Raw genomic sequence first — 19524 nt, forward strand, 5'->3', positions numbered from 1 at the left:
GTGGCGTCTATCTGTGGGCGGAGCCTGGCCGCTAAGCTTCGGCGCCTTCGGGCCGCCGGGGGGGCGTGGCTAACGGTGCTGCGCTGTGCGGCACTCGCATCGTTTCTTGCAGAACTCGCTGCAGCTGAGCTCGCGGTAGGCGCTGCGAGATGCTGCGGAGGCGGCTGTTGCTGCAAAGCCCTTTGCACGGTGCCTTCCCGTGCTGCCGCCTTAGCGGAGACACCAAAGGGGGGCGCCGCCTTCTTTCCCCCTGGACTGGGCCCGAGCCTGTGATGACCCCGGGCTTACTTCGGGCTGTTTAAAAGTGGAGCTTGATGGAAGCGATGTCCCCCCAGCAGGATCACATCGGGCAGGGGCGCTCTTCCTCCCTGGCCGGGGTTTCTCGACTCTCCGCAGCTCCCGACAGCAAGAAGGTGAGAGATCGCCCCTTCCCCCGGGTTTCCCTGTACTCCCCGCCGCCCTTGCAACCCCGCCGGCAGACAGCACCGAAAGCAGGGCCCTTTTCCTGTGCAAGCGGCGCCCGGTGGGTTCGCCATCGCCTCGAATCTAGCCTTGCTACAGGCTTGCAGGTTGGTCTCGTTTACTCGGGAGCAAGCCCTACTGATTTCGATGGGGGCTTACTCCCAAGTAAGCAAGCCTAGGATCGCAGTCCTGCAGCCCCAAACTTAAACGCGCGTTTCCTTGGAAGTCTCACAGAGATCGGTGAAGCTTAATCCCAGGTAAAGCATGGCAGCTACTGCCTGTTACCTGGCAGGGAAAGAACTGGGTTCCTCTCGCATTCCTGGTCCTTGGCTTGCGCGTCCACTTTCTCTTCTTTCTTTCTCCTTGCCATCTCTTCCGGGAAGAGGGAGGCGATATTATTGTTATTACTATTATTACTATTATTTCTGATTGCCGCCTTTTCATTACCATCCGTGGGTGACCATTGGCGTCATTGGGTTATAGCCAGAGCCAATGTTAGTCTTACTTCGAGTAGACCCATTGAAATGAATGGGACTTAAGTTAGGCTAACACTGGATAAACCCTTTGTCATCGTTTTATCAATCGTGTGAATGCCCCCCTTCTTTTAAGGCTGCGATCGTGTGCACGCGTAAGGTGAGCCAGCCCTATTGAAAGGCAGCGGCGCTTGGGATCCGGGCTGCAGGTCTCTGGAGCAATGTGCGTATCTCGCGCGGAGCCCTTGGATGAGGTCACAAACTGTCAGTCGTGACCGGGAGAAGCTCGCCCGCAAGGTGCGAATGCAAATCTTCTCTCCAGCTGCTGTTCTCCGTACATCATGTTCCTTAAAAGCACCAGGGAAACCTCGGCGTGCCGGTGGGAGGAGCAGCAGGATTTATCCCCCCTCCCCGCCGCCGCATGCGTGTTTCACGGCTGTAAGTTTGCATGCCTGTAGTGTGTTTGCGCTCGGCGGATGATCATTGCACCAGGTCCGCTCTTGCCATGGGCGACGGTGCTGCGGCGGGTCATTGCTGAAGCCCTGCTGTCCTGCAGCCAGAGCGGCCCGCAGCCCTCCATTCCGTGTCAGCCGCCTACTGACATGCACAGTGCGGGAAGGAAGTTCGTGATTGAGCTATTCATGGAATGATTGAAGATGGCCTCATCGCAAGTCCCGGGGTGATCGGGCTGGATTGGCATCTTGAAGAACTGCTCCTTGTTGGTGCTTCTGGGCTAGAAATGGAACAATCCCGAGGAAGGGTAGTGCTCCCGTGGGAGCCGGTCCGGTTGTGACAGTACTCCCCCTCGAAAGCACTCCTGTGTATCGAGGTATTTTTTTTAAAATTCGGAGCCTTTTCTAAGGCTGCAGTCCTCAAGGCACTATCCTGGGAAGGAAGCCCCATTGTACTGGACAGGATTGATCTGCTGAATAAACCAGTATGGGGTTGTGCTTGAAGGTCCTGGAAGCGCTTCCGATGCATTTTTGGTGATCACTAGGACAAGCCTATTAGGTAGGCCTGTATTGGTATCCTCAAATTACTGATGGTGGGGCTGGGGGAGGGGACTGGGACTGAGCAATTGTGCCTGGGCTAAGGACACCCAATAAACGTCCGGCTGGCAAGGTATATGAACTATTTTGGGGGTGGAGGTATTATTGCTTGGTACTAGATCAGCGTTCCCCCCAACCCCATGGTACCCTCCAGATGTTTTGGACTACAACTCCCATGGTGGCTGGGAATGATTGGAGTTGTAGTTCAACACATCCAGAGAGCAACCACCAGGTTGGGAAAGGGTGCTGTGGATGATTGTGTATGATATGAATGCACACAAATTTTGCTACCTATGCACGAACTGAGGAGGTGGGAGGACTGGCGCTTGGACCTTCCAAGGAGTATATGACTGTCTTGCATAGGAGCTGTGCGGTTTCCTATGTTGCAGGAAATCTCATATTCTATGAACCCGAAGCTGGTTTCAAAGAACAAGAACAATGAAGATTTTTGTGGCATCTTAAAGACTAATGAATTTGTTGTGGAACAAGCTTTTGTGGACTCTAGAAGTATCTTTTAAGGTGCCTCAATACTCTTGGTTGTTTTTCTCAGTTGTCTAGAAATAACTAAAAATGTCCCGTCCCACCCTTTGTAAATACCAGAAAAAGAATGCTTGGGAGATGGAATTGGGAATAGATTTTTGTGTGAAAGGACTTGCGAACTTGGTTCTGATACCAATCACAAATTCCTGGGCTAAACATGTGCTCAGAGGAGACATGTTCCTTAGCACGTGCCTGCCTGTATTTATATACAGAAATAAATGTATTAATACATTTATATCCCACCTTTTTTCTTCTTTCAAGGAAGCCAAGATGGCTTACATGATCTTGCTCCTCTCCATTTTATCCTCACAACAACCCTGTGAGGTAGGTTAGGCTGAGAGTCAGTGACCAACCCAAAGTCACCCAGTGAGCTTTAGGGTTGAATGATGGTCTCCCGAGTCCCAGTCCAACACTCTAACCACTATACCATACTGCTTAGAAACCATACATTTTGTTTGTTTGTTTGTTAAGGAAAATAAACTTTAATCTACCCCTCCTTGAACAATAATACATGAACTTCTGAAGACACTAAAAGAGTCCTGTTTCACTTAATTCACCATCCTTGTTCTAACATTGGATGGCCAGCAGGAAGACAATAGGGCTCCTCCAGGGTTTAGCACTGGATGGTGCTCTTTTGAATACATGAGGATTTGCATTCAGAGAGTGAGTTTTCTGTTTGTCAAAAGTAAGGTTAAGTAGCTCCTGTTTTTTTTAAAAAAAAGGGATGAAGGTTTGAAAATTGTATCTCCAATTGTGTATACAGGTTGTGGTTACTCACTAATGGAGCAGCAGCACTTGGCTTATGCTCAGAGGCACTCATTTCATTGCTTTTTCATATTCTTGCCATTGATCTAGCCATTTAAGACAGGTTTTAGGATGAGGCCTGGCTGTAAACTCTTGCCTTTCTGTTATCCCTTTCAATTATTTAACTACTGGCACTTATTTCTAGAAGACTTGTGAAAACTTTGACTGCTGAAAACCATTTGTGAAATCTGTTTTGTGGTCTCAAATGATCATGGTGGGTGATGATGGGCAGTTCCCTTTGCTACACAGGCAATTGCTGCTGTCCTTGTGGAGTCCTGTTGTATTCATTGATCACAATGGGAGGGGCACAGAGAAATGGGCTCCCTTTTTAATCTTCCTGGATCACATCATCTCTCTGATCCACAGGCTACTCATTCTGGAGAGAAGCTCCACTGAAATTCCAGAGATCTGAGCAAGCACAGGGATGAGTAGAAGACAGATCAGGGGCTGCTCTTGGTTCTCTGAGTGATTTCTAGGAGATCAGCAAGGGTTTCTGGCTCTCAGTTGTCTAAATTGAGCTAAACATTATGGCTTAGCATGCCATGTGAACCATTCCTAACCATGGTGGCTACATAGCCCCAGTTTAAACATGCTCAATAACCATTTGCTGCAAAAGGGCTAGTGGCCTAGCCATGGCTTAGCTTGTTATCTGAACAGGCCCACTGCCAGTAACTAAGTCTTGGGAGAGGCATTTCAATGATTTAGAGGCAAAGCTGTGTATGTTTAGACAGAAAAAAGTCCTACAATACCCAGCATGCTCCAGCCAGCCATTCTGGCTAGGGCATGCTGGGAGTGGCAGGACTTTTTTCTGTTTAAACAAGCATAGGATTGCACTCAGAATGTGAAACAAAAAACACAACAAAGGCTGGGAAATCACCAAACGGTCGGTGGATGGGGGAAATGGATGTAGCTATCTGAGAAATCTTGGAGACCCAAATTATGATCCCAGGCAGACTGGATTTGCCCCTTAGGCCTCAGTTTCTGCAACCCTTTAAAGAAGGACGGGATACTAGTGCAATGAGCCAGTGTAGTGTAGTGTAGTGGTTAGATTGTTGGACTGGGGCTCAGGAGAGCCAGGTTCTAGTCTCCACTTGGCCATGGAGCTCACTGGGTGACTTTGGGCAAGTCAGTCACTGACTCTCAGACTAACGTACCTCACAGGGTTGTTGTGAGGATAAAATGGAGAGGAGGTAGATCATGTAAGCCAACGTGCGTTCCTTGCAGGAGGGAAAAAGAGTGGGATGTCTTAAATCTTATATGAGAATGCGGTAGTGCAAGGCTTATTACTTGGGCCCTACCAGACCGACGTTGCTAATTTTTGTTTTAAACTGAAGCTTGAGCAGTGTAGAAGCACAGAAAACGTTGAAAGTTCGAAAAAGTTCAAAGCTTGAGCTTCAAGAGCAATTAATTTCCTGCGGGTCCAACAGGCAAGGCAATCCTTCCGCCAGCAGGATGATGGACAGCCCTCCTCAGCCAGCATGGTACGAAGGTAGGCCTTGGGCGTAGCTGCACGGTTAGGCTGTTGCCGCCAGGGGGGAGAGGCTGGGGGAGGCGGCCAATCGGAGTGTGTAAGGGAGGGGGCAGGGCAACACCGCATGCAAATTTTGGAGGGGAGATTCACTATGCATGGGCCATATTTGCATTATTCATGAGCCCCTCTGTCGTGAGGGGACTGAGAAGCAAAAAAGCAGGAAAGGAAGCAGGACTGCTAGCACCCATGGGGACATGGGCTTTACACTAGTACATGTAATAGCACATGAATAAAAATTAAGAGAAAAAGTAAAATAAGAAGAATGTTCAGTCTTGAACCCAAATCCATCACTCTTAAATGATTTGGTTCACCTGTTGTGGCATGGGTATATAGGAGATTTCAAGGGCAGAAATTGTGCCTTAATGCTTTTTGCTACTCTATTAGAAAAATCCTGCATCTAAGAATACATATTATATGTGTGGGCTTGCCTCTGTGTGTGAAACCTGGCAGGAGAAAGAGTGTGATTTATGAGTCACAGATATGTTGGGGGCCCAAAATATGTTTCAGCATAGCAACTCCTCTTTATTTCCCCCCTCCCCATTTTTTAAAAACTCTGTCCCTGCCAGAACCTCTTCCAGAATAAATAGTGCGAAGACGAAAGGGAACCAAGCTGGGAAGGAAATCTCCTATTTGCAGGGTTTGCATTAAAATGTCATTAAATCCCCGCAAGCGCATTCTCCTTAGAGAATTACTGCAGCAGGCTGCCAGATTGCTTATTGGGTTTTTAATGCCTGCCTGGGTTATTATAGTGCACTTCATAAATATTTCCAGTCCTGATCACGATGGGGAAGGAGAGAGAGAGAGACAAATGGGAACTCTACATATGTAGTTTTTCTCTTGGATGTCGGCCCTCCAGCGCAGTGTGAGATGGTTGTACCGATAAACGTTTTATATTCCCCAGTGTGTTGGCCCATCACAGTCAAGAACGGAGCATTTGAATTAATGTGTGCTCCTGTAAGAAATCTAATTTCTGATGTCAATAAAAAATGCCTCACCTTAGCACCAGATGGGGAGCTGTGTTAGTCTGTGGCTGCAAAAAAACATGGGGCAGTATCCAATGCTGGCACTACGCCAGCTCTAAATACATTACGCTAGCTGGAATAACTGCTAGCGCAAGGGAAACTAGTGCCTGCTTGCGTAACCCGGGAAATTAACTGAAACCACCACTTCCAGAATGGGACAGGTCAGCGGAACTCCTTTCTGCAAGCCCCACTGACTTGTCCAATTCCAGCAGCGGTAATTTCGGCTAGTTTCCATTTGTGCTAGCCGGCACTAGCTTCCAGTTGTGCTAATGGTTGTTTCTGCTAGCGCACTGGCAGCATTGCATACTAACAGTGGAGGTTAGTGGCTCCAATTTCAGTGGGGCTGTGAATCCATTCTGGGTCTCAGTCAGAACCAGTCAGAACTCTAAAGAAGCTATCCAACGTGCTGAACCTATTTTGGGGGTAGGGTTCACCACCTTGGATACCTCCTTTAGAATTTGGATGGCTCTGACTAAAACTCAGAGTAGATTTACAGCCCCACTGACATTGTAGCCACCAGACTCCACTGCATATACTTGCCCTTAATTATTATTATTATTATTATTTATTTATATAGCACCATCAATGTACATGGTGCTGTACAGAGTAAAAAACTTAAGTTTTACCACACATTGCTGGAACCATTTTCAGATTCCTGCAACTTGTGCATACTTACAAGGCAGTAAGACCTATTGAGTTCAATGGTGCTTCCTCCCAAGAGTGCAGCCTTACAGAAATCTTTTTAACATATATCTTACCTGCTCATCCTACTCACCACAACTTTCTTGAACAATATCTTGCAGTATGAAAAATATTTAATTAGGGGCGCGTTAGCTCAGATTTGTAAATAGCTGTTTGGATGATGATGTTTGATGATGAATTCATGATGGCTTTGGGGGATCTTAAATATTTATTTCAGTTGTGGTATTAGACATAAACTAGAGTGACCATATGGAAAGGAGGACAGGGCTCCTGTGTTTCTAACAGTTGTATAGAAAAGGGAATTTCAGCAGGTGTCATTTGTATGCGTGCAGCACCAGGTGAAATTCCCTCTTCATCACAACAGTTAAAGCTGCAGGAGCCCTGTCCAGAGTAACTAAATACAAAAGATGGCAGGGCTCCTGCAGCTTTAAGTGTTGTGATGAAGAGGGAATTTCACCTGGTGCTGCATGCATACAAATGACACCTGCTAAAATTCCCTTTTCTATAGAACTTTTAAAGATACTGGAGCCCTGTCCTCTTTTCCATATGGCCACTCTACATGAACCCGAAATTGCATATAGCTCCTGAGCCAGGGTTGGGCCAGAATGGGGAATTTGGCTGTATGCTTTGCGGATAAAATGTTCTGTTTTCTAGTAATATCCATGCAAACAGACTCCTTCCTTGTGTGTTTTCTCCCCCACCCCCTTGAAAATATGCAGAATACATAAGATTTTGTGGGATATAAACATGCTGTGAGAAGCATTAGTATATCATGATTACCTCTCAGTACAGAAATGGACAAGAGAAAGAAATGCATGGGATAGGTTTTGCAGAGTAGAGATGGGGAAGAACTTCATTCTGTTCACATTTTGCTCAGAACTTACCCAATTTGCACTTCCTGAAACAATATGCAATCCTGAATGCAATTATCCTTCAGTATTTGCGCTTTTCAGAATTTTGTGACACAGTACTGCAGACAAAAAGTGCATCAAAAATGCATATGTTAGGGGAAAGTTGCACAAAAACATGTATACTGGTGGCGGAGAAGTACAGAATATTCTGTTATTGTAGGAAACTTCTGTTCACATTCTGAATTTCTGCCAATCACAAATATGGTAAATAAACACACATGCAATCAGAATGGTGTAAACACTTTACAAAGAGAAGGAAGGCATTGGGCTCCTAGAATTGTGCCTTTTCTAGAGCCAGTATCACATTGCTAGATTTACCTGTGATTTTTCAGCTCTGCTTATACCAAGTACAGGTGACTTACGCCTTTCCAGATGCTTTCGCCTACAACTCCCATCAGCCCTGGCCAGCATAGGCAATGGGGATGGATGGTGGGAGTTGTAGGCCAAAACATCCTCAGGGCCACAAGTTGCTGGTCTGCAGCTTACACCAAGAGAAGCTAGTCCAGTAAGAGATATTGGGAGATCATATATCTCCTAGCATAATTGTGTTCTTCAGCCTTGGGTTTCCATAAGAGTGTTGAGAAGAAGACAACCTGTACTAGCAGACCTCGCAATGATAAACCATAGAATCCAAATATGATTCGAAACCTAAAACACATTGTTTATTTCTCATCACAGTCTGCAGTTGGAATGAACAAATCTGTCAATTTCAATTTCTCTCATTTTTTCAATCTTCAGATCTATCCCATTTCTGCTTCAGTTTGTGACTCAAAAAAAAAGTCTGCAAGAAAATCTGAACACATTTTTGTGCAGTTTCTCTGAATATATGCCATTTTGTATGTTATTTACCTCAAAGATGCATTTTTGCAAGTAGTTCTCTCTTACATAATGCTTTTTCTCTCAAATGCTGTACCTGTTGAAATTCTGCCTATCTTGTATCAGTTAAAGGCATAGTAACCCAGCCAGAAAACAAAAGTTACAAGTTGATACCTGTTTGTGAACATTGCTTTCCTAATGAGGAGCTGTTCCTGTTCATAAATCATCTTTCTATGTGAAATCAAGAAGCTATGGACTGTTAGTTACAAAAGATGTTGCTACTGGGACATTGAATGTGTTGTATGAAGTGAGTACATTACATGCTGTTAGAATCACAGGTCTGTCCTTTGTATTCTGAGTTATTTGTTATCAGAGGTGTACATAGCGGTTGTATTTCTCCTTCTCCTGCATTTGCTGTTTTTTCAAAGCACAGCCCAGAAGGGGCAGCTAGCAGGCTGTTTAGATGGTTAATCTAGAAGTTTAGGGATTTACCTTCCTATTCTTTAACCAAGGGTTCTGTTGTGTGTTAGAAAGAAAGAGAGAGAGAGAGAGAGAGTTGTGGTGCAGGTGGGGATGTATATATGATTTAAAATTGCACATTTGGGAGGAAGTGCCATTAAACTCAATAGGTATTACTTCGCTGTAAGCATTCACAGAATTGGATTGTACAAATCTGAAAACGGTTCCAGCAAGGATTTAGTTTTCTAAGGGGAAGTGTGTTAACAAGTTGACTTCAACTATTTTTTTTAGCTTGCTCCATTTACATAGTTGTTATGAACATGCTTGTCATTCTGATGTGATTTGATTGTCTCAAAAGTATTTGTGCTATCATGATTGTTGAAAGGACTGTGATTCTCTGGGACAAGGCTTTTAAATATGTAATGTTCTTTAAAAACACACACACCAAGGTAGCCCTTTAGAACAGGGTTGGGGAACTTATGGTCATCCAAATATTTTGGCCTACAACTTCCATCAGCCCGAGCCAGCATATCCAATGGTTACAGGCTCCCCAAAATCTTAAGGGCCTCAAATTGCCCGCCTTGATATAGAATGTAGTAAGTGAGGGCTGCTCTTACAATAGAGGCAGAAAAAATGAAGACTGACACAGATTAAAATTCTGTTAACTAAAACGGGAAACTGGCATTGGGCCCCTTTATGGATTCTCTGGGATGTTGCTCTCAACTTTGCTATTTCTGTGGTGAAAATCCTTTGTGCTTTGTATTGGAAGCTAGAGTGAAAACAAAATTCAATTTTTAGGCCGGGAGTGCCAATAGGTAGTGCAATTGGTGTGTTTCTATATAATTCTATATTGGATATTTTTCTATCTCTGTCGCTCGTTCCTTGAAGCTGAGTCTGTATCATAGAGTGCTTCTGCTATGATCTACCCATTAGGCCACTGGTCTCTTTCTGTAACGGCCATTTTAAAGAAGGAAGTGGCCATTGAGTGAGAACACTTGCTGCGGAATAGGACTGTTGTATATGTCATTCTATTAGAAAGCAAGGCATGAGGAAACCTGCTTATAGATGGATGACATTTAAACGTAACGTTTCTACATTGTTCCTGTTAGTAATGAGAGGTAAGTTTCATGGAGAATGGACCCACGAAGGTGTTAGAGTAGATCTTAAAAGTGTCTTTCTGTGGGAGACAAAACACCTATCAGTATTTAGAAGGTCTCTCTCTCTCTCTCTCTCTCTCTCTCTCTCTCTCTCTCTCTCTCTCTCTCAAACACACACTCACACACCTCTGCCTAACTCTCTTACAAAGAATAAGAGTCTATATACATGATTTTACTTCAGTTTGCTAAAAACTTTCCATACATAATTGTGGAAAATGGAAGATGGATGCTCTTATTAGCATCCTAGGCCTCATAAAACTGACAAGTCCCTAGGTTCTTTGAAGGAGGCAGTCAGTATTAACATGGCTTTGCTCTATAGCACAAACATGCTTCAAGACAGCAAGATCAAAATATCAGGGATAGAGCAAAGGCTGTGATGTTGGCTTTCTGCTGGTGTTTTGTGACAAATTCACTTTTAATCTTTTATCCCGGTTTGTACACCGGTGTATGTTCTAGGAGTGAGGCCAAAAATACCAGCATATTATAGCTTAGAGGTCATAGTGCCAGTAATTGAGCCTTAGGAGAAACATTTCAAACTTTTAAAATGAGGGAAAAACTGTCCGAAAGCTGAAAAACCACCAAATGATCAGTGATGGGAGTAAAGGGGGTGGGGCCATCAGGAGAAGTCTGGAGGGCTTGATTTGGCCCCATGCCTGAGGTTCTGCACCGCTGTTCTAGGTTATATGTTAATTATGCCTAATCTAAGACATCAGAATTAAGATTTTAATGTTTTGGTTTTATTGTTTTCCAAAAATGGGAAGATCAGAAAGAATTTTGTTTTTGCAGTTTTGTAAAAATTTTGCAATTTTGTTTTTGCAGTTTTTTGCAGATTGCAAAAGGAGTGAAGTTTGTATTGCATTTTGTTTCTTCGTTGCTTTGAGAATAATTTGATTGAAATTATTGATCAAATTATTGATCAAAATAAATAAATAAATTGGTATGTATGTCTATGAACTTCTCATGATCTCATCCAGAATTTCTGTATACACACAAGGAATAAGTCCCATTGAACTCAGTGGGGCGTTTTCCTGAGTACTGATGCATAGGATTGTGCTGTCAGGTACATTTTACTAATCAGCATCTGTATGTTTTGATTATGGCAAATATTTTTTACCTAAATTCAATATAGGGCTCTTAGAAGTTGGAAATATTTTCCAGTCCTGTTTTGGAGCATGCATTAGTAAAGATTATTATTATTCTGGTTCCTAGGACGTAGTGTAATTGGTCTCTATCTTTGTTTTATTTTCTAGCGCAGTAGCGCTTGCTTAATTCTATTGACATCAGTGTCTGTGTGTGAGATTACACCTTTGTTTTTGTGTAGTAATCCAATATCTGAAAATTAATACTGTGCCACTGTACAAAATAGAAAAAATATATCTTTTTTCATTGACCAAGTACAAGCACTCTTTCGTTTGGAACTCTTTCATTTGGAAGTTCCATTGCAATCTTTCTGGCAATTTTATTGCCCTAGTCATAGGCTATTGCAAGTTCATCCATCAGCAGTTATGTACAGGTTAATACAACATGCAGTATTTATGCTAATACTAATCTTCCAATAAAATTGTTAATATCAAAAACAGAGAATACAAAAACAAAACATTAGAAATGATACACTTGAGTCTTCATTTCTGTGTAGCCATTGCAAAACGTACCAGTTTTCAGGTCTCAAACCTGTATATGTGTGTGTCTGTGAGAGAGAGGGTGGTGGGGGAGATTTTACACTTTAATGTTACAACTCCATGGGGAGTTGTATCATGACAACCCTGTGTGCGTGCAGGCAGAGAAGGGAAAATCGTGGGTGCCTCAAAAACAGGGGAACTTCACAGGCAGCCTCTCCTAGTGCAGAGGCAGCTGACTCACCGTGAAAACCCTGCGAAATTATTAGCAGAGGAGGTAACTGCCCCATTCCTAGCCCCCCATCCTCATTTCCAGCAGAGACAGTAGGGAGAAGAAAACGCCTCTTTCGCAAAGCCAGCCAGTTGGAGAAAGGTGGGGTGACGTGGCAGCAGCAAGGGAAGACAGGATAGAAGCAGGAGGACAGAGAGGGGGCTGGGGTAGAGTCAAACAGTGCACAGTAGCTTAATAAACCACTCACAGTAGCTTATTTGTCTGGTCATGTGGGGGATAACTGTAGTTTTATTAACCCGTTGTGGGCTTTCGTGACTTCTGAACACTGCTTTCCTCTGAGTTTTGTATGTAATACATCTGAGCACCTGTGTGATTGGGTCAGGTTGTGCAACAAAATATATTCTTTACCCCTGGACAATGCAGAAGTTGACCATTTCTGATCTGGATTATGAAGGCTGACTATTGTTGGTTGGTGCAATGTGAATGAGCAGTAAATAAGGAACCTGCTCTAGGGAAATGGGAAAAACATTTGGAACTGAAAGATCTGTTCCATAGCTATAATTCTCATTTTACATGTTTCAGTATTCATACTTCCATTAATCAATCAAACTTCAGTCAAAATTAATTTTGAATTAATTTTACTTTAGACAGAATTTAAAATGTTTTGTGATCATCTCTGTGCCTGTGCGAAGGAGTTCTTGCTGAGAAACAGTATCTTAGAGCAACACTTTCCTGCATGTTAGGAGGTCTCTGAATGGGGTTTATTCGGCATTGGAACTTGGCACGATTTGTGTTGGCTCACCCGCCCAGACGCCTATCCCCAGTAGCAGTTTGGAACAAGCTTAGGACTGTGTGAGCCATGTCAGTTTTAAAATCCCGCTGGGAAACCCTGAAGTCTAGGAGGACGGGCACACTCTGCCAAGTATTAATCTGCTCACTTTGTTTGTGTATATTTATATGTGCGTGCTCTTGGTCAAACAGAGGCTGGAATTAAAAAAAAATAGAGTTGGTCTTGGCATGAAACCTTATTGGGGAAAATGTCTTCTCTTTTTTTAAAGCTCCTGCAAGTGTTTTAATAAATGGATCTTCATTACACCCAAGTCTGATTCAATGGCAAGTGATCTCCTGATGTCAGATTTATACCATTTGATGACTTTAATCTAACCGGTTCTCTTTTTCTCTGTTGATGATCAGTATATATAACTAATAAAATACTTTACAGGACTTGTTTTGTTTATTTTTGCAAGCCCTGGGAGTTGCGTCACTAAACTTACTGAGGCCCTGCAGTCCTCTTCTTTTTTTTTGGTGAGGAATGTCTTCAGCCCAGAGTGACATGACTTGCTTAGGACACATGAGGTGTGCAGTAAAACCCAGTTTTCAAATTGTAAGATAGCACTGAACTACTTTGCTAATCATGTGTGTAGGAATCGGCGTGGCTGCAGATCATGGAGTATCTTTAATACAGGACTCTGAATTTTGGCAAGTTTTTGCTGGGGGGCGGGGCAGGGGGCCAGGAACAGCTTTCTAGTTGTGATTGTGGAGATATAGCAGAATGTCTATTGGCCATTCTTTCCTAAGGTTTTAGACTCTACTCGATGCCATATGGCCCATGAACAGCTGGGTGGATAGGAGTCATTCATCCCTCCATCCAAAGACAGTTCCCCACCTTTTCTTTTGAGGCAAGAGGGGAGTGTAGGTGCCATTTCTTGGTGGCTAGGGGATGGTTTTTCCTTTTTAAAATATCCATTTGTCTCTTCCTAGGTTTTATTATAGGTTAGGATTTTTTTAAAAAAAATTGTTTGAGCACAACTCTAAAGATACCCAGATAAATTGCCAATGTCAATTATAAATGTAAATCCCACCAAATATCAGCTAAACTTTCCTGTACAAGCAGAAAGGTGTTAGCTTGCTTCTGGAAGACAGTCAGGTTAGAGCTACTTCCATTTGCTGTGGTCACAATCCATTCCCCCAGTCCCTCTGCCCTTAACACAGCCGTTCTCTCATCCCATTATTTCATTAGCTTTAACTCTTCTCCTTTCTATTTTTGAACTAGTCTCGAGAGTGGGTGGGGAAGAGAGATCCCAAACCAGATATTGTAAGCAAATTTTCAAATTTGGGGTTGTAGGAGGTTAATTAGGGTGACGATATGAAAAGGAGGACAGGGCTCCTGTATCTTTAACAGTTGTATTGAAAAGGGAATTTCAGCAGGTGTCATTTGTATATATGGGGAAGCTGGTGAAATTTCCTCTTCATCACAACAGTTAAAGCTGCAGGTGCCCTGCCCTCTTTTAAATCAGGTTACTCTAGTATAGCTCCTGCAGCTTTAACTGTTGTGATGGAGAGGGAATTTCACCAGGTTCTCCATATATACACATGACATCTGCAGAAATTTCCTTTTTTATGCAACTGTTAAAGATACAGGAGTCCTGTCCTCCTTTTCATATGGTCACCCTAATATCCTGAATTCATGCAATAGGATCAAGAGGTAAACTTACTCACATGAAGCAAAATTCTTTCAACTGAAAGAGCATTTCCAGACAAACCCAACTGAAGACAACAATGAAAATCATTATAATGGAAAGGAAGGTTAGAATTTCCAAGTTAAAATACTCCCAGATTCTGCAATGAAATTCTGGAATAGGAATAAATTGCACTCCTTCTAATTAATTGAAATGAAGAATAAGGATCAGGGTTATTAATAGCATTTTTGTCCTATTGAAGAAAACTATATTTTATTTTATTTTATTTTTAATTAAAATAATTTTTGGCTTATTCCACAGTGATCTCAGTAAAACATGAGAGAGAAGAAGAGACCAGACTTTTATCTGGTTGCTCATTTGCAGTTCAGATGGTCTTTCTGTACCCCTTCAAAAACTTAAACTCGTTTATTTGGCTTGGTATGGGATCTTATCAAACCTGTGCATTGGGCAGAGTTCATTTTATTTTTAACTAATCCAAGAATATGCTTTTTCACTGATACTTTGGTTGCTTAAACTGCATGAAAAAGTGCAACATGTTGGCTTGAAATCATTAACTGTGTTTTATAGTGTGGGGCTTATTGAAAAGGGCAGCACTAGAGTCACCCATCCAAGTAGCAAAGACTTGTGAAGTCCAGGCATGACATGGGCAGTGCCCCCATGGGCCTGCCTGCCTTTACCTTGTCATTGAACCTTGACTAGGATCCATTTTTAGATGTAAGAGATTTACACACTTGTCATTTCCACATGAGACAGAGCTTCTCTACATGAGTGATTTATTGGGGGTACTTTACATAACGCCCTCAACCTCCAGGACATTTCCCGCACTTTTCCCTGGTAATCTCGCTTTAAAAATAAATAAAATGGAGATAATGCAGTATTTAAATTATCGTGGGATTTTCCCAGCATTTAAAGCTGGCATAGTGCTATAATTCTGCCACTAGATGGCAGTGTTTTATTTAACAACCTGATGTTCTTTGTCTTAACTGCTTTCAACAATAGACTTAATTGATAGGCTCATATAGACCCTATTCATTCATCCCCCCTCCCTTACCATCTTATGAATGGGAGAGTGTTGCACCCTCATGACCCTCATCACCTTATATTAAATTGGCAGGCACCATCTTAAGAAAGATGTGCCCTCTTGTATGAGAGAGAATGGCTACTGTGGCTACTGCAACACAGCTATGCATCATTTTAAAAACAAAGTCTGCTCCGTTTTTTCTTTAGAACCATCCTGTTCCCCATATGCAAGTTTCTGCAGATTTCATCAGTAGATCGATCTATCAACTCAAATTTATGTGATTGACTAATATTTATTCATTTTAAAACATGTATATCTTGACTAATCTCTGAAGACTTCTTGGCGGCTTACAAAAATGCATTATTTAACAATTGAATACATCCTTCCAGTTTCTCGCTATAATATCAAATACAAAAACAGCAACAGAAAGACATGACACAACAGCAATCAGAATATTTAAAACATTAAAAAGTGGAGACTGGTTCAATTTAGTGGCAGCCCAGTTTTTAGAGGGTTTTTTTGTGTTTGTTTACAATTGAAAATACCAATGATAAATCTCATATTCATTTTGTAGGGTACAGAAATCTTTAAGTTTTTACTGCTTCAACTTACTGTAAAGGCAGTGTAGTTATTTTTAAAGAAGAAGGGAATAAACTGTACTCTTGTGGGATTGGCTTACATTGGTTTGGTCAGTGAGGTGGAAAGGATATGAATAAGGTAGTCACAAGTTTAAAGTCCTGATAAAAGTAAACACTAGGTGGGGACACTGGTAGTGATGACAGGCATTGTGTTTATTAGCAGCAAAGTTTTTGAAAATGCAATATAGGTGCTAACCATACTGCATTGTCCCTTAACATTTATACCTTTTGGGTATTCCATTCATGTGATGAATGAATGTGCGGAGGGGGGCAATGGCAGGCTTCACCCCTATCTTTTCGCATGTTAACTGAACAGTTGAAGAGAGACCCATGTATACAGCTGCATGCATTAAGGACTCCTTCCATGCAGGCAAGTTCCCAATTAGCAGAGTCGCTGCTTGTGTAGATGGAGACCTCTATGCATGGAAGTTCCCTTCAGCTGGAGAGAGAGAGTGTTCATTAATTGCATAAGAGGAATCCCTGATAGGGGCTACAATGAATGGCAGTTTAGATAATTAACAAGAGGAGGAGCACTGGTTAAGGCCAGACACAGGATTTGTCCATGCACCAAGGTACTTGCAACATTTATAGAAATAAAAATAAATAAATAAATAAATAAATAAATAAATAAATAAATAAATACATTTACTTGAACCAAAGTGTGCCAGAATAGTTGTGTCTCACCTGGATACCTCTACTTTCCAAATATGTAACATCCTGCAGTCTTACCTCTTCTGTCTTCTAAGGACTGGAGAAACTGTTTCTGCTAACAAGACATTATAACGTCTGTACATTGGAACTGTTTTTTGTTTTCCTTTCCATGTTTTTCTTCCTTACAATTGTTGTCGTAAAGATTTTTAACCTTTAGCTTTGTTTGTTTTTCATCAGAAAATGAAGAGCTTGGCCCAAAGACGTCAGTCGGCACCATCCCTGGTTCTCAGCAAAGCACTGAACAAGTCCAGAACGAGTGCCAGGTGAGATGGGATGTGTTCTTTCTGGCTGGGCCTTTTTTGCAGGATTCCTGGCCTAGATCATAATGTGTTTTTGAAAAGCAATTAACCATACATGGCTAAAATGGTTTCTGGAGGCAGAGCTGTAAGTCAAGCCACAATGGTCTTTTCATGATGGTATTTGATCTATGGAAAGTGTGCACTCTGTGTGTGTGTGTGTGTGTGTGTGTGTGTATAGCAGAATGTGACCAAAACGTCATAAATTAGGCTTCCCACATTAAAAACAATTCTTGGATTTTAATGTTGATGATTGATATTAAAACATGAGTATCTACACCAGTCTTCCCCAAAGTGCTGCTCTCCAGATGTGCTGGACCACATCTCCCAGCATCCAACACACCTGAAGGGTACCAGGTTGGGGAGGGCTGATCTACATAATGCACTAGGTCCTAATAATTTTATCTTATGAACCACCCAGAGAACATTTTGTTGTGGCGAGGCCTATAAATGCCATAAATAAATGTTTCATTGGAAAATTGCACAATTAAATTAAAATTGGGTGTAGAGAGCAGTTCATATGAGGGTTGCAGACTACCTGGGTGGCCTTTGCAAGTCCGACTGCATTTCTTCACATATGGGACCTGGCTTCAAGACTAAATGGTCGCTTTAGCAGTATAGGTAAAGCGGTGTGCATGGTAAGTGGATCTGTCTGGAACACAGCAATAAGGCGGCTCAATCGGAAAGTGCAAAGGGAAACTCTGGAAACATGGGATAGGCATTAGAGTGCAGCAGAGAATCATGCTAGGAAAGAGTCACAAAGAGTGATAGTAAAGCCAACTGGACTCCTGGGGTTATTCTCAGAACTGAGACATGCCAGCGTGAGGGATGCCCAAGCACAAAGAACGAACATCAGCAACTTAAACTCAAGGCAGTTAGAGGGTTTGAAACAAAGGGGTGATTTTTCGTGTGATCATCATGGTTTGGTCACCATTTCCCCAAGCTTTACACAATGCCGTTGCTGTGCAGTTGTTGTCCCACCTCTCTCTCCCCCCCTTTTTGTGTGTTATTTTGAAAATGCAGTGCTTTTTGTGGTCACGCGATGAAACCACCATTGTCTTCCCGTGTAATCCTCCCGTCGTGCTGTGTCCTGCTTTAGTGAGCGGGTGTTGGGCGGTGCAATGTTGAGGTCAGTACTGACGAGGGTCAGTTGGGAGGGTCTCTTCCCTCCCCTCTGTTCCTGCTTGGGTCCATATTTCAGGAATGCCTAAGCAGATGGGCAGTGGGGAGGAGGACGTGAGCCCATGCAACCTGTTTCCATTTAATCCCCTCTCTCAGTGTACACTCAAACGAAAAAAAGTTACTGATTGCTTTTACAGGGACAATACTGACTTGCATGTTGTAGGGGGTGGAGTTGGGCTTCTGAAGACACAGACCTCTGAACTTGCGAAGAATCAGCGCTTAACAATGGGAAGGGGTTGCTCTGCTCTGCACGTGGTGCCTGGAAAATAAGGATGTGCACGGACCCCCCGCTCCGCCCTGCCCATACTCCGCTCCTCTTCACCGCGGAGCTCCGGCTCCGAATTGGAGCTCCGCAGTGGAGGGGAGTGGCGCCAGGTAAGGCCGGGAGAGGAGGTTGGGAGGTTTACCGGGCCCTGCCGCCGTCGCCGCCCATGCGGCGACGGCGGCAGAGCCCAGTAAGGGACCAAGGGAGAGGGGGGCCTTACCTGCCTCCGTCCGCAAGCGGCCCAGACTTCCTGGTTGAACCGCGGGTTCAATTGAAGACGCCAACGGACCGCGGACGGAGGCAGGTAAGGGAGAGGAGGGCGGGGGGGGGTTTACCAGGCCCTGCCACTGTCGCCGCATGGGCGACAGCGACAGTGGCAGGGCCTGGTAAACCCCACTTACCTTTCCGGCGGAGCTCCGGATCGAGGCGAAGGATCCGCCTTCACCTCGATCCTCTTCGCCACGCTCCACCGGCCCCCCAATCCTCTTCACCTCCGCCTTAAGGGCAGGCGAAACCCCCCGCTCCGCTTCTAATTCGCCGGTCCGATTAGAAGCGGAGCACATCCCTACTGGAAAACTTTTAGCCCTTTCTATTCACTCTCCATAGGAGAGAAGACATGTTCTGTTTCATGCTGAGAGAGGGGAGGGGTTACGCCAGAGGGGTGGATGTCTGATAACATCCTGACAGGCTCTACCCACCTGTGGAAATGGCATATAGCATTATGCATAACAAGAAAAAACGGCTCTATTAAGACCCCATTTAAATCCCGAAAAGAATCCAGAGCAGGAAGAGGCGGTAAGTCACGGAGAACAGCTCTGTCTGAATATGCCGAAAGGGTACAAAAAGCTCATCAGCTCAAAGGCTGGATCCAAGACGGATCAAATCAAAGGGAACAGCATTTGGGTTCTGATGACTAAATAGAAAGCTCTGGGAGGTTTCTTGCCCCTTGATTAATTCTCATCTAGTCAGTTATGCAGTCTCATAGTACTGTGGTACTCAAAACAAGAGGTAGTGCTTGACCTTGCTGGTGTATCTGGGAGGCGGGGATGCTTCAGGATTGAGTCATTTTCCCCGTGAGGGCTTCTTGATTGGCTTGCTTAAAGATAATCTTGTGGGTTGTTTGGCTGGGTGGTGGCATAGCAATCAGGAAGGCATTT

The 19524-nt window shown here is 43.5% G+C and overlaps 1 protein-coding gene across 1 annotated transcript in view; it reads left to right on the forward strand.

Moving 5' to 3' along the window:
- The first annotated feature begins 239 nt into the window (after positions 1 to 239).
- ARHGAP20 (Rho GTPase activating protein 20) overlaps positions 240 to 19524 on the forward strand; it is a 99426-nt gene continuing 80141 nt past the window's right edge. The window contains exons 1-2 of the mRNA XM_063127073.1: positions 240 to 413; positions 16802 to 16887. Coding sequence (XP_062983143.1) covers positions 315 to 413; positions 16802 to 16887 — 185 coding nt within the window. The 5' untranslated portion in view covers positions 240 to 314. The remainder of the gene's footprint in view (positions 414 to 16801; positions 16888 to 19524) is intronic.

Source organism: Elgaria multicarinata, chromosome 5 (assembly GCF_023053635.1).
Source record: "Elgaria multicarinata webbii isolate HBS135686 ecotype San Diego chromosome 5, rElgMul1.1.pri, whole genome shotgun sequence".
Lineage (NCBI taxonomy): Eukaryota > Metazoa > Chordata > Lepidosauria > Squamata > Anguidae > Elgaria > Elgaria multicarinata.